General features: G+C 43.7%; 1 protein-coding gene across 1 annotated transcript in view; it reads left to right on the forward strand.

Moving 5' to 3' along the window:
• Window positions 1-26,790, forward strand: part of FKBP9 (FKBP prolyl isomerase 9) — a 72,585-nt gene that overhangs the window by 40,846 nt on the left and 4,949 nt on the right. Inside the window, exons 4-9 of the mRNA XM_082259490.1 lie at window positions 663-808; window positions 4,005-4,194; window positions 6,062-6,207; window positions 10,036-10,222; window positions 16,390-16,535; window positions 24,920-25,083. Coding sequence (XP_082115616.1) covers window positions 663-808; window positions 4,005-4,194; window positions 6,062-6,207; window positions 10,036-10,222; window positions 16,390-16,535; window positions 24,920-25,083 — 979 coding nt within the window. The remainder of the gene's footprint in view (window positions 1-662; window positions 809-4,004; window positions 4,195-6,061; window positions 6,208-10,035; window positions 10,223-16,389; window positions 16,536-24,919; window positions 25,084-26,790) is intronic.

A 26,790-nucleotide genomic window follows, 5' to 3' on the forward strand; every position in this document is an offset into this window, starting at 1 on the left:
GAAGTCATGTTTTGTTTGGGGATCAAATACTTTTTTTACTTAGACTCGGTCCACACTAGCGCGACTTGTCAGGCGACTTGTCAGCCTGACAAGTCACGCTCCCTCGCGGTCCATTGACTGCTACAGGACCCGTTCTAATAGGAGCGACACAAGTCGCTCCGACTTAGAAAAATTGTCCTGTACTACTTTGGGGCGACCTCGTAGCGACTTGCATAGACTTCCATTATGTGAAGTCCATGTAAGTCGCTCCAAAGTCGTGGTGCATGGGAATGCACAAGTCGCCCCCGAAGTAGTACAGAGTCGTGTCGCCCCAGTGTGAACCGACTCTCACTGAACTGCAAATAAATTTATAACATTTGTATCATGTTTTATTTCTGGAGTTTTGGTTGATATTCTGTCTCTATCATTTAAAATACACCAATGATAAAAATGATAGACCCTTAATTTCTTTGTAAGTGGGTAAACTTACAAAATCGGCAGGGAATCAAATAATTATTTTCCCCACTGTATATAAGAATACCTACCACAAGAAAATAATACTCGTTTAAAATTATATATGGTTGAGGCAAACTAAAAATGTTTACAAAGCATAAAGTATAAATCATTCAGTTATATGTTACAGATTGTATATAATAACAGCATTATTCTTTGTTTTCATCCAGCCATAACCGCATGCGGACGTATGACACCTACATAGGAATTGGCTGGCTGATCCCTGGAATGGATACTGGTCTTCTGGGAATGTGCATTGGTGAAAGACGTAAAATCACAGTTCCCCCATTTTTAGCATATGGAGAAGAAGGTGATGGTAAGTTTGGCATTTTTTTTAAACTCAGTTTAAAAAAAACTGCAGTTTGTTTCTAAGGTGTCCTGGGCTGCTGGACCCCATGCATCCAGTGCTCGGTGACAGAACACGTAGGGCTGAGCTAGTGAAAGATGCTGGAGAGCAGAGTGCTTTGCCCTAAACTGGATGTGCGACCAGCAGGTTAAAAGTTTACACAGCACTGACAGGCTCTCAGTCCTGATCAGTGTGAAGCCTCCCGAACACTGTAACTTAAAACACTGTCGATCTGCTTTTATGTACAGTAAGCGCAATTTTTTAATAAATAAATTTATTGCGGAGAACACTGTGGAGTTTTTTTTACATCTTTCCGAGCCTCATGTGGAATGATCCTGAAAGTCTCAGTATTCTCATTACTACTGCAGGAGTGATAGTCCTATTCTGGCTTGAAAAGGGATATGTGCATAAGACATTTTCTCAAAGGTCAATACCATAAGGTGAGAGAGTGCCCATAAGGGGGTGGTGGTGGTGTTTCACCTCATCACCAATGGAAGATTTAAAGGAACAAGGACTGGTGTTTTTGGATTTTGTGGTATTTGTTAAGTTCTACACTGTGGTTTGGACATTTGTGTGATTTTATGACCACAAAGCACAGATATTTGGATAATTCTTGGAGTATGTCACTAATATTTTTCATACGGACATATTAATGGTATACTGTTCATTTGCATGTTTTTTATTTGAGTGTGACGTTTGCACAATAGTGACATTTGTTTATTTTAGCACAGCATATTTTATTTATATTTCAGGTGTTTTTCTTTGCACAAGGATTTACACTTTAGGCTCCGTTCACATCTAGGCGTTTTGGGGCGTTTTTGGGGCGTTTTTCTGCTCTAGGATCAGCTCTCAAAACGCCCAACAAGACAAATCCTATTCATTTCAATGGCCCCTGTTCACATCTGAGCGTTTTGACGCTGTTTACAAAACGCCCAACGCTCAAAAAAGTACATGAGCTTCTTTTTGGGCAGATTACAGGCGTTTTTCATTGATCTCTATTCAATCTAAAAACGCCTGTACAAAAATCGCGGTAAAAATCGCGGTAAAAAATGCCGCAAAAATCGCGGTAAAATCGCTGTAAAAAACGCGCGAAAAACGCTACGCTCAGGTGTGAATGTAGCCTAAGAGCCGGTTCACACTACTCTGACTTGGGACACGACTTGTGTGCCCCCAAGTCGCCCCAAGTCCCTTGTCATCACAAATTATTATTATTATATAGTGTTTATATAGCACTGACAGTTTACGCAGCGATTTACAACTTGAGGGTAGACAGTACAAATACAATACACTTCAATACAGTAGAAATCAGAGGACCCTGCTCGTTAGAGCTTACAATCTTAGGATTCAATGTAAATGAATGAGAGCCGTCTTAATATGCACTACAGAAGTCGCTCCGACTTCAGAAAAGGTTCCTGTACTACTTCAAGGCGACCTCTATCCGACTTATCTGACTTTTTTTTTTATCCGACTTGTGCCCATAGACTTCAATGGGAGCCGCCTCTAAGTCGGATCCTTATCTATTTTCAAGCGACTTGTTATCAGACTTTCCAGGAAGAAGAAAAAGATTAGCCAGGCATTCCCCACAGACAAAGTCGTCTATCATTTAAGTCTCTTCAAAGTAGTGCACAAGTCTCTTACAAGTCTCTAAACAAGTCTCTTCAAAGTCACGCTAAAAAGTCGCTCCTTCATGGGGCGACTTTCTGGTCCTGGTAGTGTGAACAGGCTCTTATGCTTGTAGCTCATATAATATATATATATATATATATATATATATATATATATTATATAGTGCATGGGAGATATAAATTGTTAATAATCCGCCAATATGTTGGAATGTATAAAAGGATGTCCATTTAGGATCTCAGTATAAACATGTTACAAGTTAAAAATAGTTTAAAAAGAATAGATATACATTTTTAAAGTTAAACAGTAAAATACATACAGTATATGGAGGCTATTTTAACTGCCATATGATTTGTAGAACTATCCTGAAATTAACACGGCTCTGCCATACAGCACAGCCCTGTCTAGCAGGACAGGGGACGTGATTTTTCTCTGCTGTAGTTAAAGAATAGGTTCACCTTTTTATAACATGTTACATGTTTATTCAGGGAGTAACATGTAACATTGTTACAATTGCGCTGGCCTTCGCACTCCCCCGAGTCCCCGTTTTGACAGTGAGCGGAGGATCTTCTCCCCCTGCTTGCTCTGCCCGCCCGGCCACATCATTTGATGACAGTGCTCTGTTTATTGACAATCTACAAGTCCTGACAGCATTTGTGGCTCTCGGCTTGTAGTTCTCAATGAACTACCATGGCGCTGTTGAGCGCTCTGGTAATTCATTCTCTCTTCTTGTCAGTGTGTTTAGACTGCCTGTACAAGATACAAGCAGACAGATATACTGACAAGTCTGCAGGAGTCCTGCATGGCACCCATGATCTGCTGATAGACACTTTGCATTGCTGATATAAAATTTACAATTGTTTTCAGCAAAGCACTCAATATAAACCTGTAGGGTGGTTAGCACCTCCACCTGGCAGCACTGGAGTCATCAGTTCACAGCCCAACCATGGAACTACCTGCATGCACTACCTCCCCCCGCTAGCTCTGCCCACCTGGCCACATCATTTGATGACAGTGCTCTGTTAATTGACAATCTAAAAGCCCTGACAGCCTTTGTGGCTCTCGGCTTGTAGTTCTCAATGAACTACCATGGCCCTGTTGAGCACTCTGGTAGTTAATTCTCTCTTCCTGTCAGTGTGTTTATGACTGCCTGTACAAGGTACAAGCAGCGTTTTTACAGCCGTTTATGTGCAGCCGTTTTCAGAGATTAAATATCTCCTTCATCAGGGGTGCAAAGGGTAAGTTTCATATGCAAACAAAAGGTGCTATAGATGAACATTTCATGTTTTAATAAAAACAAAGTTTTACAGTTCTGCTGATCCGCTCAATCATCAAGGTAATTTAAATGTAGTGGAAGGCCTAAGGTGGTGCAAGGAAGAGCCATAGAGCACTCTACTCAAGAGAGGAAGGTAGGGAACACTGAGGCCTGAACGACATGATCCAGGTTTAAAATGGCTGAGGAGAGATGTTGTGTTCCTTATGAGTGTACACCAGGAAAGATTTTGTTTTATATACATTATGTATGTGTTATATATTTTCCTAGGTAAAGATATCCCTGCCCAGGCATCACTTGTGTTCGACGTAGTTTTGCTAGATTTGCACAATCCTAAAGATGGCATCACGTCAGAGGTCCTATATATGCCAGACAACTGTGAGCGGAAGACACAGGCTGGTGACTACATCAGATACCATTATAATGGAACACTGTTAGATGGCACTTTCTTTGACTCCAGGTTTGTAAAATTACTACCCAAGACTGCCATCTGTTAAATATACCATTAAAAGCATTTTCTTATATCTGTTCAACAAGTGTAAAGAAATACCTGTTGATCCTGCCAGAATCCAGTCAGCTCCAAACTGCATGTTGTGTCCCGAGATGCTGGATCAAAATCTTATTGCTGAACTTCAGGGAAAACAAAAATGCTGCTTTACATTGGGGCTGCGTCTGCACTGCAAGGGTAAAGTACTAGTTTACCGCTAGGGGATCAAAAAGCACTCTTTTACTGATTCCTGCTCCCACAGGATCCTTCTGTGCTGATAGACTGTTCCCCACAGCCTCTTCTCGCCTGCGTTCTGGCGATCCTAGGTCCTCTGAAGTTATCAAGTACAATGCAGGGTATGGGCATGAGGAGACCAAGAGAAAGTCCACTGCTGGAGTTTAGGGAAGCGCTGGCCGCCAGTGAGCTGGGATTAGGTAAGTAAAAAGTAGTAAGGGCTCTTTCCCGTCCCCTAGACCCAAACTTTTATTTAAACCTTGCAGTAGTAGAGCAGTCCCAATGCAGGGGAGGATGTTTTTTTTTTTTTTTTCTGCAGACATGCTATAAATATTGGTATAAGTGCTTCCAGAGTTCTGTTATGGAGATAAGGAAAAGAGGAGGTGTCCTGTAGTCCTAACACATATCTTGTCCTAGGATGACAATGCTACTTCTCCATAGATACATTACAGTGGGTGAGCTGTCTGTATAAATGGAAGGTACTGTGTTAGTTATAATAATTAACTGTTTTAAAAAACAAGAATGTGTAAACTTAGCGCAGCAAGGTTTTTTTTCTATTATTTTGCCTCTATTTTTAAGTTGGAGTCAGCTTTCGATTTGTTACAGCATACAACTTTGCTAAAAAAAGAATATTTTTTAAAGCGTATATAAACCCAAAACCAAAAATGTTTAAATAATTTAATTTATTGTAATTTATTATTGCAGCAAACACATGTGCTGCTGAATTTTAATTACTTATTTTTATTTATACTTTTCTTTTAATGCTGTCCAGTTAAGACCAGTAACGCAACCCATAGGAGTAAGCTGTGGTCAATAGAGCTGACTAACCAAAATCATTATGTATTATAACACTCTCATTTTAGGCATACTGAATGGACATTCCTAGCACTTATTTTACTACTATTATTATTATACTGGATTTATAAGAGCCGGTTTACACTACTCCGACTTGTCAGGCGACTTGGTCGCAATGGAACTGTTCTAATCAGAGCGACTCAAGTCGCTCCGACTTAGAAAAAGGTTCCTGCACTATTTTTTGGGGAAGTTGGAGCGACTTGCATTGACTTCTATTATGAGAAGTCGTTTGCAAGTCGCGATGAAGTAGGGCTGCACGGGCGACTTCAAAGTCGCCCAAAGTCGGGGCGACTTTGAGTCGGATTAGTGTGAACCGGCTCTAATAGTGCCAAGTTTGTGCAGCACTTTACAAAATAAAGGCAAACAGTACAGTTACTATACAATACAAGAGGGTTACAAGGGTTCTGCCTGTGAGAATTTACAATCTAATAAGGGGGTGGGGGGAACAAAAAGTATTAATTGTGAGGGATGAGCTAATTGAGAATGTAAAATTCAGTTTATTAGGTGGAGAAAGGATAGATCTCTTTGAGTAGATGAGTTTTCAGGGATTGCTGAATTTAGAAATTTTGATTGTCTCGGAAAATCCAGATGATTATTTCTTCCCCTGAAGTCACTCATCAGGGGGAGGGATCTGTACCGTTTGTAATATATATCATTTCCTGGTCATCTCATGTTTTTAAACACCTTAGATATGTAATTTGTGTATCCATGTAACCTTTCGGTGCTAACAAATCACTTTTTTTGATTGCAGTTATTCCCGAAATCGCACTTATGACACTTACATTGGGAAGGGTTATGTGATTTCTGGCATGGATGAAGGTTTGTTGGGCCTGTGTGTTGGAGAAAGAAGACGGGTAACAATTCCACCCCATCTTGCTTATGGTGAAGAGGGTAGAGGTAGGTGGCATTTTGTCTGTTCTCAAGCATCTACTGTATATAAAAAAAAAATATTGCATAATGCCCCATTGCGAATAGAGCCATTAGCAATTACGTGCGGGAGACCCAGCAGGTGTTCCCAGAGATCAGCTGTGGGTGACAGCCCCTTTGAATTCACTGGGAGGCTGGCAGCTCCTGCGGCCACTTGCATGTAATCGCACATGGAGCAACTACCTCCAAATCATCGGTCCTGGGGCTGCTATCTGCAGCCAATTTCTGAGAAACCCTGGTATGTCTTCTGCATGTAATTACTTACAGCATTATTCTTATGTATGGATGGGGGTCTAATTTCTTTCAACAGACAGAAGAAATAAACAACTTTTGGTATCCAGTCATGTAATCAGAACAAAGTACTGCAAGCATTTGTGCAGCTTAGCTTTGCACTTAGCAAGTAATCTGAACCCACGCATTCTGCAAAATCATAGTCATCATGTGACCAAACTGCTTGCTATTCTTACTCAGCATCTCGTTTATATTCATGAGAAAAAGACTGGCTGATTTGAGCATTGAATAGTTTAGGGCCAGTTAACACCAGAATGTGGTCAGTTAGGTCAATTCAGGATGGAATTGTATTAGTTTTACATAACATAATTTACCTTTTATAAGCCTTTGTTTCTGAATAGTCTTTGTTTTTCCAAGGAATTATTTTATATCCCATCCAATGTGATATTATTTCCTGTTCATTTTAATAGACCTGTTATAGAACATCAACATTATAATTGTTATCATCATACAAACATAAGCAATTCTAACTGAGCATATGGGGAAAATGCAAAAACAAAGGGATGTATGTGGTCCCAGATGTTAGGTATTGAAGATCCAGCTGGACTTTAAGCTATAAAAGTAGTAGGTTAATAGTTGCCAACATGCCCACACCTACATATGTAAAGAAACTCCCATGTACAGTATCTCACAAAAGTGAGTACACCCTTCACATTTTTGTAAATATTTTATTATATCTTTTCATGTGACAACAATGAAGAAATTACACTTTGCTACAATGTAAAGCAGTGAGTGTACAGCTTTATATATATATATATATATATATCTATATATACAGTATATATACTCTTTTGTACGAATAAAGATTGAACATTTTGTATATACAATGTGCTGTAAAACGCTATTTTTTCCTCTGTTTGTTGCCATTAAAGTCCCATTATAAGGCTCCGTTCACATCTAGGCGTTTTGGGGCGTTTTTGGGGAGTTTTTCTGCTCTAGGATCAGCTCTCAAAACGCCCAACAAGACAAATCCTATTCATTTCAATGGCCCCTGTTCACATCTGAGCGTTTTGACGCTGTAAGAAAAACGCCCAACGCTCAAAAAAGTACATGAGCTTCTTTTTGGGCAGATTACAGGCGTTTTCCATTGGTTTCTATTCAATCTAAAAACGCCTGCACAAAAAACGCCTGTAAAAACGCCTGTAAATCGCGGTAAAATTCGCGGTAAAAAAACGCGCAAAAACGCTACGCTCAGGTGTGAATGTAGCCTAAGAGTTTCTTTACAATAAAAGCTGGACTTTTAGCCCTGGTTCACACCGGTGTGGCTTTAAAATCGCGCTACTTCAGCACGATTTCAAAGCCGCACATCAGTGCGATTTGCACTGCCAATTTCATTGCAGCTTGCGACTTCATTTAACAGAAGTCTATGGCAGTCTCAATGTAATTGGTAAAAAGTAGTGTAGGAACCTTTTTTATAATCTCTGCAACATGAGTTGAGGGGATATGAACAGTTCCATTGCCAGCATTGGGGTGCAATGGAATACAGGTGTAAGTGGGTTCTTAGAGAATATGATATTGCAATTTTTCATCATATGCTTTGTTTGAATCGCCTGGGTTTGTTATAGAACCTCAAAATTATAATCGTTATTATCACTTCAACTGGCATGTTAACCCCTTTCCTGTCCATGCCATTTTTCAGTTTGAGACAGATAAAAAGTAAATTAAAGTCTCACCTTTTGTAAAAAATAAATGCACATCATTTTGCAAGTAAAAAAATGTGTATTTACTATATTTTTACCCTGCAGCCTGTAGAGCTTTGCACCCACAATCAGCAGATTGCAGGTGCAATGCCACAATCCTGCAGAGTCTCAGCATAGCTGTCTGCTCGCACCTCCTGTATGGGCAGACAATTTCTGAATTGCAGGAAGCATCACTGAACTACAAGAGCGCTCACCAGCACCTTCACAGTAAATTGATAACTACAAGCCATCTGCCGCAGTTTCAGACTGGACTTGTACTTCATTCATTTACAAAATCTGTAACTAAATGGCACAGCTGTGTAGGTGACACCCTGCACAGCTGTGCTGTTTTTTAATTGTGGCCACTTGGGGGGGGGGCTCCTGCTTTAGTAACATGTTACAGGTTACGCCTTGAATACGGGTGTAACATGTTACTACAGGTGAAGTTATCCATTAAGGGGTCCACATAAAAATAACTCAACCTGGCCAGACCTGATATCTGTGTGCTGTAGGTAGTGCTGCAGTAAGGGGTCCCATATGCTCTGTGTATCCAACTGAGAAGTAGATACTGACACTCATCCTTGGGCTTGTAAGAGTATCTTAGCCTTTAAAAGTCACCCAGTGAAACCGAGTGCAAGTCTTTCATTATTATTGGAAGGATGAAAGGTTGAAATTGCGATGTGTCAAGTAGCTAGAAGTCCTGGATAAACCCAAAACACTTTAAACCTCTGCCATTACAACATTCCAAAAGCATTAGGTGTGATTTCTGTCTGCAGTCTTATCTGCATGAGTCACTTCTGATGGGCTGTGTGGACTCCCAAGAGATTGAGGAGGCTGGGGGAAGGGGCCTCCAACACACAGCCTATGTTTGACAGCCTCAAATGTGCATGTCTCCCTATTAAATTGTGTAGAGGGCAGTGTCCCCGCCCTCCACTCAGGTCTCAGATTACACTCAGCTCTCTTGTCTGAGCTGTGTAGCGTGTGACATCAGATCCCTGCCCCTACCTCTAGAAGCTCAGAAAAGCTCTGTAAATTCTAGACTCTAAATCAGGGGTTTTCAAACTATGGCCCTCCAGTTGTTCAGGAACTACAAGTCCCATCATGCCTTGTCATGTCTGTTAATGTCAGGGTTTTACCATGCCTCATGGGATGTGTAGTTCGGCAACAGCTGGAGGGCCGTAGTTTGAGGATCCCTGCTCTAAATGGAATTAGAGGAGAGAGGGCTGCAGATAAACAGGTACAATATATGCAGGAGTATTAGAATCATCTCTGTGTATTACCTGAGGCCAGTCATTTCTATGTAAGGGTTTACAACCACTTTAACCTTTTCCACCAAAGCAATCTCGTAAGTATTTATGGTCAGTGGTACTTTACACCTCACTTTCCCAAAACAATCCCCCCACACCTTCTACTGCCAGAGAGTTTAATTCATGCATTAAATCCTCTGTTCTACCCTTCTTTTGTTGTGAAATAAATAGGAAGTACTACACTGTTTACATTGGTGATCACATGGGACAAAGATGCTCCACCTATCTCTGTGGTTTTAAGCTGATGCCCTGCGCTGTCTACTGACAGTGACAGTAGCAATCAACAAGGATGTACAGGCAAGCCCACCTGCCCTAGCAAGAATGCCGTCCTTCTGTTTATTAAATTGTTTAAAATTTTCTTTAATATGTTTAAGACCTTTTCAGAGTTATGTGAGCACATTGACATGAACGATGACACATGATGTTTGATGTGTTGTGTTACTTGTGCTTAATTATTTCCTATGGGTCTTTAGTGAGCATTAATGCATAATATACTTTATTTATTTTTGTGTAATTTACAGGAAAAATCCCAGGATCTGCGGTGTTAGTGTTTGATATCCTTGTGGTTGATTTCCACAACCCAGATGACTCTGTCAGTGTCACAGCACAGTTGAAACCAAGCAACTGTACAGTCCTGAGCAAAAAGGGAGATTACCTGAAGTATCACTACAATGCAACTCTCATGGATGGAACTGTGCTAGATTCAACGTAAGATTCAACAAGCTATATTCATACATACAGTATATGATATAAGAAATATTCTCCGGTATAATAGAAAATGCCATATTCTATGTACTAAAATGTTGAATACACAGGTATGAGATTGAGATGCACATCTTTTACCTCATGTAATGTTATAGAATACAGTTCAGAAAGGAATTTTTTCTAAAAGGGAAGATACAGGTACCCACATTCTAAATTATCATAACTAGAAGCAGGAGGAAAAGTGGGGTAACATGATTTTATCAGTACTGGCATAGGAAATTACAAAAAGGTTAAAAAATGACAAATTTTTATTGTGTACATTTAGTTTATAAGACAGTATAAAAGACCATATAAATGCACAAACTATAGACTAATTGTTATCCCTCTTGATGATTACTACTCCCCCAGGATTGGGGTCACTTCTACCTGGGAAGCGACTCCAGAGAAGATATATAGGCCATCAGACTCGACATGTTTCGCGGTCGCCCGCTTCTTGAGAAAAACAGAGGGAGCAAGACACTATAATGAAAAATATACAGCATTATAGTATCACTGATAACAAAAGCAATCAGTAAAAGCAAGGTTCGTCGACAGCCATCATGGAAGCATCTATGCCCTGATCAGTGTTGGGGTAGTTACTCAAAAAATGTAACTAGTTACTAGTTACTTCTGTAAAAAGTAATGAAATTATTTTACTAGTTACTGCATTTGAAAAGTAACTTCACTACTTATTACTTTACTTTACTTTTGAAAAAAAATATGAACAAATTCCAATGCGCATATTTATTTGTAGTGCACAAAAAAAAAATACAATATTTATTGTTTTATTTATATATATATATATATATGACCACAGCGTGCCCCCTTTCAATGCCAGAGTGACCACAGCGTGCCCCCTTTCAATGCCAGAGTGACCACAGCGTGCCCCCTTTCAATGCCAGAGTGACCACAGCGTGCCTCCTTTTAATGCCAGAGTGACCCCAGTGTGCCCTTTTCAATGCCAGAGTGACCACAGTGTGCCCCCTTTCAATGCCAGAGTGACCACAGCGTGCCCCCTTTCAATGCCAGAATGCCAGTGGCACCACAGCGTGCCCCCAGATTGACCACAGTGTGCCCCAGAGTGACCACAGTGTGCACCCTTTCAATGCCAGAATGACCAGTGTGCCCCAGATTGACCACAGCGTGCCCCACATTGACCACAGCATGCCCCCAGATTGACCACAGCGTGCCCCCATAGTGACCACAGTGTGCACCCTTTCAATGCCAGAGTGACCACAGCGTGCCCCCTTTCAATGCCAGAGTGACCAGTGTGCCCCCAGAGTGACCACAGCGTGCCCCCAGATTGACCACAGTGTGCACCCATTCAATGCCAGAGTGACCAGTGTGCCCCCATATTGACCACAGTGTGCACCCATTCAATGCCAGAGTGACCAGTGTGCCCCCATATTGACCACAGTGTGCACCCTTTCAATGCCAGAGTGATCAGTGTGCCCCCAGATTGACCACAGTGTGCCCCCAGATTGACCACAGTGTGCACCCTTTCAATGCCAGATTGACCACAGTGTGCCCCCAGATTGACCACAGTGTGCCCCCAGATTGACCACAGTGTGCCCCCAGAGTGACCACAGCGTGTCCCCAGATTGACCACAGTGTGCACCCATTCAATGCCAGAGTGACCAGTGTGCCCCCAGATTGGCCACAGTGTGCCCCCAGAGTGACCACAGTGTACACCCTTTCAATGCCAGAGTGACCAGTGTGCCCCCAGAGTGACCACAGTGTGCCCCCAGATTGACCACAGTGTGCACCCAGATTGACCACAGCGTGCCCCAGATTTACCACAGTGTGCACCCTTTCAATGCCAGATTGACCAGTACATGTACCTGCAGTGGCAGGCGTCTTCTCTTCGGTCCTCCTGCCTCCTTCAAATCCTCGGCCACACAAGATACCCCCGCTCTCCTCTGTCTTCCCGCCTCCTTCGAGTCCTCCGCAGCCCCCGCTCTCCTCTGTCCTCCCACCTCCTCCGAGTCCTCCGCAGCCTCCGCTCTCTTCGGTCCTCCCACCTCCTTCGAGTCCTCCGCAGCCCCCGCTCTCCTCTGTCCTCCCGCCTCCTCCGAGTCCTTCGCAGCCCCCACTCTCTTCGGTCCTCCCGCCTCCTTTGAGTCCTCCGCAGCCCCCACTCTCCTCTGTCCTCCCTCCTCCTCCGAGTCCTACGCAGCCCCCGCTCTCTTCGGTCCTCCCGCCTCCTTCGAGTCCTCGGCCACACACGATCCCCCGCTCTCCTCGGTCCTCCCGCCTCCTCCTCGGCCGCGCGAGATGTTGGCTTGGGTAACGCAGGAAAGCCCGTTACTCAAGCCGTGTAAAGTAACATAGTTACCGATGTTACGGATGTAACGCGTTACGTTAATACGTTACCAAAAAAGTAATGTTGTTAACGTAACGCGTTACATTGTAACTTGTTACCCCCAACACTGGCCCTGATGCCTCCATGATGGCTGTCGGCTTACCTTGCTTAGTCTTGGGGTAGGTGTTCCTTACACCACTCTTCTGAATAAACATGCTGTGTATAAACTGCGTATGCAGATTCTCTTTATTATTTGTAGCAATTGATTTTGTTATTAGTGATACTATGATGTTGCATATTTTTGATTATAGTGTCTTGCTCCCTCTGTTTTTCTCCTGAAGAAGCGGGCGACCGCGAAACATGTCGAGTCTGACGGTTTACACTTAAATATCTTCTCTGGATTAGTTTCCCAGGTAGAAGTGACCCCAATCCTAGGGGTGTAGTAACTGTCAAGAGGGATAACAATTAGTTAATATTTTGTGCGTTTATATGGTCTTTTATACTGTCTTGTAAACTATATGTACACAATAAAATTTTGCCACTTTTTAACCTTTTTGTAATGTCTTATGACGGTACCGATAAAATCCAGTTGCCCCACTTTACCTGTTGCTCATATGTAATGTTCGTAGGACAGGGCACCAAAACTTGCGTCAGGACCACTGCTAAAACTTAAAGCAGTATTAAACCCAAAAACAAACATTTATTGTATTGCAGCTTACCAATTCCTAAATGCAATGGCTGCATTAGTTTTATTTTTAAGGCTTTCTTTCTTCTATTTTCATCTGGTAATCTAGCTAGTCTGTTGTTTTTCAAAAGGACAAACTCTCCAGCAGACCTATCAAGTTACAGGGATGAGACAAACCTTTTTACACTGGCAGGGGTGCTTACAGTGATCAGTTTTATTTATTTATGGAAAAACTTTATCCCAAAAAGAGAAAAAAACTTTTTCTGTGTCTGCTTATAAAGTATTAGCTGGAGTTTGGCTTTAGTTTGTTAGTGTACCTAAATCTGCTAGTGCATGTAACACTCTCCTCACCCCAGAGTAATGCTACTGTCCAAAGGTGCCCCCTGTGCTCCTTCATCTAGAGTGGGGGGAATCTAATACACTAGGTGTGTTAGTGGCCAGATCACCAAATAAAAACAGAGGTAAAAAAAGCCAAAAAAAGAAAACGAATGCAGCTGCCACATCTAAGGATTGGTAAGCTGCTATATATTATATTTTTGGTTTTGGGTTTTATACCACTTTAAAATACATGTAGGTAGCTCTGCCTTAGGGGCTTCCATCTTTTTTCCTAAACAGTTAGCTCTCATAGACACGTATATATCCATCTTCTGAGAGTCTCTAACTTGGAATAGGGCCCTATAAAAGTCCATTAGGGCTCACTGTACAGGTATAGTCAAGAGGTAAATAAGATTTCAGCTGGAGGAGCTGGAAACAATGTGACAAGCCACAGTTGACTTATTGGGGTAAGTACGCTCCAGTGTAGTTAAGTTCAGTAGGGCTGGGGGGCTGGGGCGGCAATGTAGGTTTTAGAAAGGGCACAGCTGTATTTTAACATTCAGTTTAAAAAAGGTTGGTTACCAGTGTTGAAATTAAAAGAGAAGTATGGACATCCAAAAAAACAAACAATTACCTAGGTGGATGCAGCATCAATCCCATGCTGCATCTGTCCCCATCGGTTCTGCAGTGAGAACTGAGTGATCAACGACTGCTGATCGCTCAGTTCTCCCCATTTGCTCTAAACAGAGAGCCGTGACTTTTTAAAAATGCCATAAAACCATTTACATTTAATTTAGATTCTTGTAGAGATTTTCTGATTGGAAACTACCATTTGTGGGTGGGGCTCCAATTAGATTTTTAGCTGGGGGGAAGGGGATGTAGGCGGGTAGTAAAAAGGCAGTTGTTCCATGTTTTCATCTCCAAACCACCTCCCTAAGTTTACAGTTACCAGAGGGGGTGGTATGCATGCCCAGACTGCGGGAAAAAGGATTCAACAAATCACGTACATCAGGCAGTAACGCCAGCAAATTCGACCTATTCTCCAGCAAATACGACCAATTCAAATGAATAGGCCTGCACTGCAATTGTGTATAATGCACACAGGGGTGGCAAGGATAGTGTTAGGTGATGAGAAGGAGTATTATAGGGCAGTGGTAGGTACAGTGGCTGACTTGGTGGTAGGTGGTAAGTGTCTGGCCTGGTGTTTGAAGGAGAGAGCAGGGAGGAGAAATTGCATGTGCAGTGGTGGTAGGTGGAGAGAGCGTAGGAGAGAATTTCAGGTGTGCTGGTATGAGAGAAAGGAGGGTTGGTTTTTGGGGTAGCAAGAAATGTAATATGTAGATAGGTGGTAAGAGTTGGAGGGGCAAGTGTGAAAGTGGAGGCAGTGTTGTGATAGCAGGGGGTTGGGGTTCGGATTTGGTGGTGGGGAGATGGACTGGGAGTGATTTTTAGAACCCTAATTAGAGGTCAGGAGTGGGATTGTATAGTGAGATGCTGCAGTTAAGGCTAAGTGAGCCTGAAGAGCCAGAAGTTGGGAGCTAAGAGCAGCGGCAGGTGGTTCGGTGTTTTCAAATTCCTGTTTTGCTTTGTGAAGCGGAACTCCCCGCATGGACAAATTTGTGTTCAACTTTTCTTTTCAATTTTGCCTAATAAAATTGGGCAGCCATGCCCTTAAGTACAATTCATTCCTACACGGACTTATCTACCACATAACACCCTATATCACAGTATATTACTACATGCAAGATCATTCCTGGAAGAGGCATATAATGTGATTTCGCTGTTGCCTTGAAGGACGATGGATCTATAATCTTCAGGTCTTTCCATGTCCCAGGGAGATTTTGGGGCTAAAAAGACTTTTCTGTAAGTCTGCATTTGGGGGATGGTACTGTGTTCGGATTCCGGATCTCCATGAGTCTATGTTGGTGTCAAACAATTTGTTATAGAGCCATAGAGCCATCACTCTTGGTGTTCTGCAGATTGTATGAAAATGGCTCAATTTGATTGAGGGGTGTATAAGAGGCGGGCAATAATTGGACATTGAATTACTGTGTATATGGATGTACAAGGGAATGTGTAACATACAGCGCACAAACCAGTTTCAGGTAGAAATTTAAAAAAATCTCAATAAGCGCATATTGATTGGTTTGCGCAAAAGTTATAGTGTCTACAAACTATGGGATTTTTTTTTTCTTTACTAGTAATGGCGGCGATCAGCAACTCATAGCGGGATTGCGACATTGCGGCGAAAAAAAATCTGACACCTTACTGACACTTTTTGGGGACCAGTGACACTAATACTATGATCAGTGCTAAAAAATATGCACTGTCACTGTACTAATGACTCTGGCTGGGAATGGGTTAACATCAGGTGCAATCAAAGGTTTAACTGTATGCTAGGGTGTGCTTACTCACTGTGGGGGAAGTGCTTTGACTAGGGGAAAGCAAAGATCCGTGTTCTTGCTTTGCAGAAACACTGAATCAATGCCTTCCCTTCTGACAGAACAAAAATCTGCCTTGTTTACATAGGCAGATTGTCGTTTTGCCTGTTTCCAGTCTAATCAGCCGCTGCCGGCTGGGCTCTCGCTTTGTATAATCACAGCAGGAGCAGGGGGCCAGTGGCGCTTCCACGTGTCCCATACCTAGAAGTGTCAGATCACTTACTAGGTACGTGATCTGGTACAGAGCGGCCGCAGTATATGTGTGGTGGGTGGTCTTTAAGTGGTTAATACAACTATATGATAATATAAATTGGAATCTCTATAAAACCTGCTTACATGGTTAGTCATATTTTACTTGTATCGACCTAATGGTAATTTATTTTCCCAGGCACCAGTATGGCAAAACCTACAACATAGTATTGGGATCTGGCCAGGTTGTAATGGGAATGGACATTGGCCTGAGAGATATGTGTGTTGGAGAGAAGCGTACAGTCATTATACCTCCTCATCTTGGGTATGGAGAAGCTGGAGTGGGTAAGTTTAAGTTGAACTCCAGGCAGACAGCTAAATGTACAGATGGCCTACACATATGTGAACTGACTGAACTGCCAAATACTTCTGAAGCTATTCAGCCTCTTTATCATTAATACCCCTCTGCCAGACAGCACAGCAAGGAGGGTGACACCACTTTATCTTTTAGAGATTAGGAATAAAGTTTTGTCACCTTCCTGCCCCCAACCCACTCATTGGGCAGAAAAACAACAATAACATATTATGAAGTCATAAACTCTTTTCCTTCTGCTCTTTCCTCTTGGTAGCAGTTTGCTGCTAGCAAAAGTACATACAGCTGAGCTGATTGGCTGCTATTGCTTACTCCCTCTCCCAGTCTGAGTGCCACTGTACAGAGAATGGTGGGAAGCTGTTATCAGGACACATTTAGGCACCAATTTGTTGTTAAAAGGATATACAGTATCTCACAAAAGTGAGTACACCCCTCACATTTTTGTAAATATTTTATTATATCTTTTCATGTGACAACACTGAAGAAATGACTCTTTGCTACAATGTAAAGTAGTGAGTGTACACCTTGTATAACAGTGAATATTTGCTGCCCCCTCAAAATAACACAACACACAGCCATTAATGTCTAAACCTCTGGCAACAAAAGTGAGTACACCCCTAAGTGAAAGTAAATGTCCAAATTGGGCCCAATTAGCCATTTCCCCTCCCCATAACGAGTCATGTGACTTGTTAATGTTACAAGGTCTCAGGTGTGAATGGGAGCAGGTGTGTTAAATTTGGTGTTATCACTCTTATTTTCTCATACTGGTCACTGGAAGTTCATCATGGCACCTCATGGCAAAGAACTCTAAAATAATCTGAAAAAAAGATTTGTTGTTCTACATAAAGATGGACTAGGCTATAAGAAGATTGCCAAGATCCTGAAATTGAGCTGCAGCATTGTGGCCAAAACCATACAGCGGTTTAACAGGACAGGTTCCACTCAGAACAGGCCTCGCCATGGTCGACCTAACAAGTTGAGTGCGCATGCTCAGCGTCATATCCAGAGGTTGTCTTTGGGAAATAGCTGTATGAGTGCTGCCAGCATTGCTGCAGAGGTTGAAGGGGTGGGGGGGGGGGGGGGGGGTCAGATTGTCAGTGCTCAGACACACTGCATCAAATTGGTCTGCATGGCTGTCATCCCAGAAGGAAGCCTCATCTAAAGATGATGCACAAGAAAGACCAAGATAAACTTATTTGGTTTAGAGTGTCAAGCTCTTGTTTAGTGTCAAGCGTGTGTGGCGGCAACCAGGTGAGGAGTACAAAGACAGTGTCATGGTCTGGGGCTGCATGAGTGCTGCCAGCACTGGGGAGCTACAGTTCATTAAGGGAACCATGAATGCCAACATTTACTGTGACATACTGAAGCAGAGCATGATCCCCTCCATTTGGAGACTGTGCCCCAGTGCAGTATTCCAACATAACGACCCCAAACCCACCTCCAAGACAACCACTGCCTTGCTAAAGAAGTTGAGGGTAAAGGTGATGAAGTGGCCAAGAATGTCTCCAAACCTAAACCCTATTGAGCATCTGTGGGGCATCCTCAAACAGAAGGTGGAGGAGCGCAAGGTCTCTAACATCCTTCAGCTCCGTGATGTCATCATGGAGGAGTGGAAGAGGACTCCAATGGCAACCTTTGAAGCTCTGGTGAACTCCATGCCTAATAGGATTAAGGCAGTGCTGGAAAAAAATGGTGGCCACACAAAATATTGACACTTTGGGCCCAATTTGGACATTTTGACTTACGGGTGGACTCACTTTTGTTGCCAGCGGTTTAGACAATAATGGCTGTGTGTTGAGTTATTTTGAGGGGACAGCAAAGTTACAGTTATACAAGCTGTACACTCACTACTTTACATTGTAGCAAAATATGCCATTTCTTCAGTGTTGTCAAATGAAAATATATAATAAAATATTTGAATAATAATGTCATTAAAGGATGATATAAAATAAACATCGCACATACAAAATACAATTGGACCAGGGCTGCATGGAATGAAAGCGATATAATATATAACAGATGGAAAAAAAGAAGCTGGGATGGGATCGCCTCCATTCAAGTCCAAGTAGACCCTCGCCTCTAGAAAAGACTGATAAGAAAGAGGGAATACGCGGTGAAATAAAGGGGAATGGATGGGTGGTAATGGTGGTGATGGGAAAAGAGTAGTATAGTTAAAAAAAAAAGGGAAGTTGAGAGAGGGAAAAATATATTTTTCTTTCATTCATGGACGGATACAGCTCCTGATCTTCTTAGCCTTTGGGTTATACTGCCCCCTACAGGAGTAGGGCAAAGGGCAGAAAAATGTCTGGCTATGTCTATGGGCAGTCCCAGGGGGTATACTCCCTCTCTCTGCAATAGGTACTCTTTTTCTTTTTGAATAGAAATGTATCTCCTGTTTTTTTCCTGTGAGATCTATAATCAACTGCTGGACTGGGCGACGGGCTGGATAATCTAGATCCAGTGGTCACCCCAGTCTGGCCAGCGAGTGCGCGCAGACCTCAGCTCCGTGCTGAGTTAAACGCCTCCCGAGGTCGCATACGACTGGGTCTCCGCCTGAGTTGCCTCCTGGCCAACAGCTCCCCCATTTCGATGGCGAGGGGTTCTGTCTGGAGCGGTCCCTGCCTGGTTCCTTGTATGGGTAGTACCCCTGGTGGGGGCTCCTGCCAGGGCCCCCCCCCCCCGTCCTGCCTGGGCCTGTCTTTGAGGCCCAGGGATCCCTCCTGGGATCGCCATTTTGTTGTAGCCCAAGTGCTCAAATGCACAGCGGCCATGTTTGTGTAATCCGGTGGCCATTTTGCGGTGGTTTGCCATTGAAAATAGTGGCGGCCATGACTGTGGAGCACTGCTGGCAGCGATTTTGGCAGTGGGAACCCCTCCTCATCCCCTGGTCCTGACTCTGACTCTGAACCTTTTCACTTCCTGATCGCTGCACGTGGAGTGCAGATTATCTTGGTGCTGTGGGTGCCTGTTTCTGCTGGGTGGTGAGTCTGGTGGGGTCCTCTCCCTCTCTGCGGAGGATTGCTGCGTCCTTTTTGTGCCTGGCGACCAGATGGTGCTGGCAGTGCAGTGGGGGTTGTCCCTTTGCAGTGTTTTGTAATTTCTGTGGATTGTTCCACCGGTTGTGGACCCTCCGGCTTCCAGATTGAGCAAGGCAACCATGATTCTGGATGAAAAGTCCCCAGCCTTTAAGGATCTGGCTGACAGGAAGGCGGGGGCTGTGGCCTGCAATATGTACACTCTGGCTGGTTCGGCACTGAGGCCGGTATTTACCATTTGCTCTGGTGTTGCAAACTCTGACTAAGTGGGCTAAGCTTATACACCGTGACCTGGAGAAAGAACAGCTCCCCCCTGCCTTTGCTGAGCTGGCGGACAAGTTGGTCCAGGGGCTGCAGTTTATGTGTGATGCTTCTTTGGATGCGGCTCCCCTAGTGGCTCGACTCTCTGTTTCCGCAGTGGTCCTTCCGCTTGTCTTTTGGCTCAAATGCTGGTCTGCATACCAGACTTCTAAAAGGGCCTTGACTGATCTCCCCTTTCAAGGAGATCGCCTGTTTGGAGCTACCCTGGATGACATCATTAATGGTCTCACAGGGGTCAAGAGTACATTTCTTCCGCAGGCTACTATGGGCAAAGACCCCCGTCGTAGATGTGGGCCCTCCTTCTTGGCTCATAAGAAGTCTATTCGTCCCTCAGGGTCGACTGACAAGGGCTCAAAGCCTTTCAGGGCCTCCTCTGGAGGATCCAAATGAACCTGGTCTGGCAAGCCGAGAATGGGCTTCCCCAGACCCATTAACAAGGCTCCTTCAGCATGAAGGTGTGCCCTCACCCATATCGGGGTGGGGGGACTTCTTTGCTGGTCTCCAGACCTTTGGACTTCTTGGACCCACTTGTCTTGCACCAGGAAAGTAATTTGGTCCGACTACAAGATCGAGTTTCACTCTTGTTCCCCAGCAAGGTTCTTTCCTTCCAACCTGTGCCTGTCCCTGGACTGCTTACAGGGTCTGTTTGGGGCGGCACAAGACCTGTTCAAGGGGTGATTGTCCCGTTTCCAACTTTGGAATGTTTTCAGGGTTTTTACTCAAACCTGTTTACAGTTCCCAGCAAGGAAGGCAAGGTGCGTCCAATCCTGGACTTCAAGGCGCTGAACTGCTTTGTGCGGGTTCAGGATGGAGTCCATTCACTTGATGGTGGCATCCCTGCATCAGGGGGATTTCCTTGCCTCTATCAACATCAAGGATGCTTACCTTCAAATTCCAATATGACGGTCACCAGCGCTTCCTCTGCTTTGCTGTGGGAGAGGAGCATTATCAGTTTGTGGCGTTACCCTTTGGCCTCGCCTCTGCTTCTCGGGTCTTTACAAAAGTTTTAGCCCCGGTGTTGTTACGCCAATGGGGGATCACGGGACTTCGCCACTTGAACAACCTCCTTCTGCGAGCAGAGTCTCTTACTGCTCTGGTAGAAAACCTGGAATTCACCATACGAAGTCTGAGGGAGTTCGGCTGAATTCTGAATTTTCATAAGCCTGCTTTGGTTCTGTCCACAAAGCTGGACTATCTGGGTCTGACTCTGGACTCGGCCTTAGCAGAGTGCTCCTTCCTCTGGACAAACTCCAGAAGCTGCAGGCTGCAATTCGTCTCCTGCTGTCCACCAGATGGTCAATGTCAGTGGCGGCCTGTCCATTGGGGGTGCAGGGGCACCATCCCCCCCCATCCTTGCATTCGGCCCCCTAATCTACATTACAGGGCGCCGGATGCATGGATTCCAATGTTTTTTTTTTTTTTTTTGAAGCACGTGATTAGAGCCAGAGGCTCTAATAGGCTTCAAAAAAGGGTGGGCTCAGGGCGCAGTGCCCACCTACTTATATGACAATGGCGAGTAAATATTCGCTACTATCACACTGATTCTCCTCCCAGCCAATCAGGAAGCTGGTCATGAGACCCCTTTCCCAATTGGCTGAAAAGAAAAGCGATTTTACTGGCCATTGGCCGGCCGGAGGAGAATCACAGCCAGTGCCTGGACCATTGGACAGATCGTCTGCAGGGATGTCCAGTGCGCATTCAATCTGACAATGCCACGGCCATGGCTTATGTCAATCACCAGGGGGGCACAAGAAGTGTCCTGGCGGCTCTCGAGGTAGGCGGCATACTAAGGTAGACAGAACGTTTAGTTCCAGCCCTCTCTGCCGTACACATTCCCGGGGTGGAAAACTGGCAGGAGGATTACCTCAGCCAGCAAGCGTTGGAGCATGGGGAGTGGTCATCCAGAGTTGTTTCATCAGTTGTGTCTCAGGCGGGGCAACCCCTAAGGTGAATCTGTTGGCGTCTCAGCTCAACAGAAAGGTGCAGAGGTGTGTGGCTCGGTCACGGGATCCTCTGGCAGATGCGCTAGTTTCCCCGTCGGGTCAGTATTGTCTGATTTACGCCTTCCCTCCTCTCAAGCTTCTGCCAAGACTTCTCTGCAGGATTGAAGCAGAAGGGATTCCGGTCATCTTAGTGGCTCCGGACTGGCCTCGCTGGACTTGGTACGCCGATCTGGTGCGGCTGGTCGCCGATGTTCCTTGGAGGCTTCCTCTAGGGGAGGATCTGCTGTCCCAAGGACCAATCTTCCATCCTGCTTTACAGTCGCTGGCTTTGACAGCTTGGCTGTTTAATGCCAGGTGCTGATGGATAGAGGTTTGTCTGCATTGGGGATCCCAATGCTGTTAAAAGCTAGAAAATCTACTTCCAGGAAGATCTACCATCGTATATGAAAGATGTACATTGTGTGGTGTGAATCTCTGGGGGTTCTTCCTTGCTCTTTATTGGTGGCTCAGATCTTGGCCTTTCTTCAATGGGGGGTTGAGCAGACACTGGCCTTGAGTACTATCAAGGGTCAGGTGTCGGCCTTAGCAGTCTTCTTTCAACGGTCCTTGGCCACACTCTCCCTGGTGCGTACTTTATTTCAGGGAGTCAGGCACTTGGTCCCTCCAGTGCGGTCTCCGTTGCCGCATTGGGACTTCAATTTGGTGCTCTCAGTCATCCAGAAGCCTCCTTTTAAAAATCTTCGGGAGATTCCCCTTCTTACACTGTCCCAGAAGGTGGCTTTCTTGGTGGCTATCACTTCTGTGCAAAGGATGTCAGAATTGGCGGTGTTATCCTGTCATTTACCTTACTTGGTGGTTCACAGAGATAAGGTGGTTCTTCATCCCTGTCCCGTCGTTCCTTGCAAAGGTTGTCTCTGACTTTCATTTAAATGAAGACATTGTGTTGCCTTCCCTGTGTCCCAGGCCAAAACATCTGATGGACATGCTTTGCATGCTTTGGATGTGGTCCAGGCGATTAGGGTGTACCTGACAGCTGCGGAGTCTTTTAGGAAGTCAGAATCACTATTTGTGCTTATGAATGGGCCTCGGAAAGGATTGTCCGCATCCTCTGTGACCATTTCCAGATGGATCAGACAGACAGTGATTCAGGCCTATTTCATCAAGGGTCAGGTTCCTTCTTTTCCCTGTCAAGGTGCACTCTATTCAGGTGCTCAGTGCCCCCTGGGCCCTCCGTCATCTGGCGTCAGTGACGCAGGTTTGCAAGGCGGCCACCTGGTCGTCAGTGCACACTTTCACAAAGTTCTATAAAGTGGATGTGTTGGCATCTGCGGATGCTTCCTTTGGCCGCAAGGTTTTGCAGGCTGCTGTTTAGAGGACCTGGTCCTCCTTGAGGGTGTATTGTTTTTTATTCAGGTGAGCTACAGTTGTTTTGGTTGAGCTCCTGTGTACCTAGTTGACTACTGTATAGTTAGCTTTGGAAATGTATTTTTCGCTGTTCCCACCCCTCATGTTTAACACTGCTTTGAGACGTCACAATGGTTAAGAAGATCAAAAGCTTTGTTCGTCAATGAACGAAAGAGAAAATGGGATTTTTGACTTACCTTAAAATCCATTTCTCTGATGTCCATTGACGGACACAGCACCCACCCCTCTGTGGAGTTATAATTCTTCTGACACTGCTTTTAACAAAACTGAGTACCTATAGCAGAGAGGGGGAGTATACCTCCTGGGACTTCCCATAGGCGTAGTCAAGTCTTTTTTTTCTGCCTAGTTTCCTACTCCTGTAGGGGGCAGTATAACCCAACAGTTAAGAAGATCAGGAGCTATGTCCGGCAATGAACATCAGAGAAAGGAATTTTACAGTAAGTCAAAAATCCAATTTTTTTAAATTTCTCCTATAAAATATATAAAAAAGAAAAACCTAAAAAATCAAATTTTTTCATCAGTTTAGGCCAATATGTATTTTGCCACATGTTTTTGATAAAAACAATCCCAATAAGTGTATATTGATTGGTTTGCGCAAAAGTTATCGTGTCTACAATCTAGGGGATAGAGTTATGTAATTTTTATTTACTTATTTTTTTACTAGTAATGGCGGCGATAAGCGATTTTTTTTTTTAGCGGGACTGCGACATTGCAGCGGATAGATCGGACACCTGACACTTTTGAGGGGACCAGTGACATTACTACAGTAATCAGTGCTAAAAATATGCACTGTTACTGTACTAATGACACTGGCAGGGAAGGGGTTAACACCAGGGGCGATCAAAGGGTTAAGTGTGTCCCTAGGGGAAGCTTTCTAACTGTGTGGGGGATTTACTCACTGGATGAACACAGAGACCTGTGTTCCTGAATAGCAGGAACACAGAATCCCTGTGTTCATCTGTGACAGAATGGCGGTCTGCCTTGTTTACATAGGCAGACGGCCATTCTGTCTCCATGGGGAGCAATCGCGGGTGGCCGGCGGACATCACATCCACCGGACACGTTGATTCGCTCCCTTTTTGACTAATCGGCGCGTGTGCATGCCTTTGGCGGCACACGTGTGCCCCCACTGTTTATTACGTGAGGCGACATACAGGTATGTTGTTTCACGTAATAGAGTCGACCTCCCGCTGTAAAACTACGGCGGCTGGTCAGCAAGTGGATAAAAGAACCTTCTATATGACATCCCCAAAAGCACTTGGAAGACTGGGTTGGACTTGCATGCAGGATTCCTAAGAGAACAAGGTACCATCAAAAGAAAAACCTTGTAGTTTTGCTCAACTGATAATATATGAGTAAAGCTCTTTGCTACACTTGAGTGAAGCTCTTTGCTACACTTGACCACAATCGGGCTCCACCTACAGTCTGAAAACTGACCTAAGTGTGTGTTTTGTGTTACTGTAGCTGGGATTTTAGATTGTAAGCCAGAGGATGCCGGATAGCTGTTGACTGACAGTTATTTGTGGACCAACAGTTGCAGATAACATTCCTTTTATTTGAATGTCTTTGCATGGATTATTTTTAAGGCAATAACAAAAAATGTAAACTGTAATCTTTCCCACTATGTGACAGAGGGTGAAGTTCCCGGAAGTGCAGTGCTGGTTTTCGATATTGAGCTACTGGAGTTGATACCTGGTCTACCTGACGGTTACATGTTTGTGTGGAATGGAGAGGTGTCAAAGAACCTGTTTGAAGATATTGATAAGAACAGTAATAAGGAGATACTTCTAGAAGAGGTAAGCATCAAACCCGCATGGCTATATACAAATATTACATTACCAGTGCCAAAAGACTATGAAAAAAGAATCCTGGCAGCCTAAAATATTATAGTGCCAGATACAGCAATACTTTGTAGGATAAAATAACTATTTAGGTTAAAATTTATCTGTGTATTTGTTTTATATTTATTACCATTTTTGTTATTATGCCCATCTTCAGCTAAAGAAACTTGTTTGGTAATTAGTGATTAACAATGATAATATGTTTTTTTTTTTTTTATTAAAATTTGGGATTTATAGGGAGCTGTGCCTATTGTAAGGAAAATAAAATGTAGATGTATATTATTTGCTATATATTTGATATATGTGATTGTGTGCTAACCAAAGCTTTATATCGTCACCCTGCTGCCCTAGGCATACATCCCAGATGACACCCCTTTGTACAGGTTGCCCCCTCCCCCCTCCTTTTGTCACAGGATAATATTTGAAAACAGTAATGTACTATTGGGGCAGCATACATTACAGAATACAGTGCATCTTCACATCTACGATGATAGGCTTATGCTGCCACCTTCAGGTGACTGAGCACTAAAAGAAAAAGACAGGAAATCTCCTGCTAGGCATAACCCCTGCCTCTTAGGCAAAACGTCAATTTTTGTAGCAAGCCGTGAACCACGGAGTAATAGGGTTGTGTTCTCTATTCTGTGATATATGCCAAGAAAAGGATCTCACGGGTAAACCAAAATTTCCATTTTCTTTATCGTACATCATGGGACACAGAGCACCTTCATATCATTGAATATCAATAGGGATGTCCCAAAGCACTGAATGTGAGAGAGCAGCACGGCAACAAGCCTACTGGCCCCAAACACACACTAAAACAGGTTAGAACCCCACACAGCAGCCAGCAAAGGTAGTATCCTCAGTAGCTCTAACATCCACTTGGTAAAACTTTGTAAAAGTATGGAATGAAACCCAGGTAGCAGCTATTAAAACCTGAGCTATCGAAGCCTGATGTCAAATAGCCCAGGAAGCACCCACACTCCTTGTAGAATGAGCTGTCACTGAAAACAATGGAACTTTGCCATTTAGATTGTTAACCTGGCAAATAAAGCTGACAGATCCATCGGGAAATGGTAGGCTTGGAAGCTGGGTGACCTTTTCATGCACCTTCAGGAAACACAAAGAGGGAATCCAACTGACGAATAGCAGCAGCTGACTTCATATATCACCTAAGAGCATGAACCACATCCAAAGAAGAGCCTTGTCCCCTGCCATCTGAGGCTTAGGACAGAAAGATGGCAACATAAAGTTCTGGTTGAGATGGAACCACCTTAGGTGAAAATGACGCTGAAACCATAGAATTACCTTTTTATGGTGGAACACCAGGAACCTAAGACATTAGCAAACAACAAAAGCCTTGCCTGATAGGGAAAGCAGAGAATTTCCTCTTTTTTTCCCAGTGTCCAATCACCTGAAGATGGCAGCATAATCCTATGGTAATAGTTATGAAGATGCTCTGTGTTCCACGATATACAGTGTATTCCGCATTTTGTTATGTTATAGTCTTATTCCAAAATGGGTTAAATTGATTATTTTCCTAAAAATTCTACAAACAATACCCCATAATGACATTGTGAAAGATGTTTGCTTGAAATCTTTTCAAATGTATTAAAAAAAAAAATCACATTTACATAAATATTCACAGCCTTTGCTCAATACTTT

The sequence above is a fragment of the Pelophylax lessonae genome (genome assembly GCF_965119305.1).
Source record: "Pelophylax lessonae genome assembly, chromosome: 5".
NCBI classification, from domain to species: domain Eukaryota; kingdom Metazoa; phylum Chordata; class Amphibia; order Anura; family Ranidae; genus Pelophylax; species Pelophylax lessonae.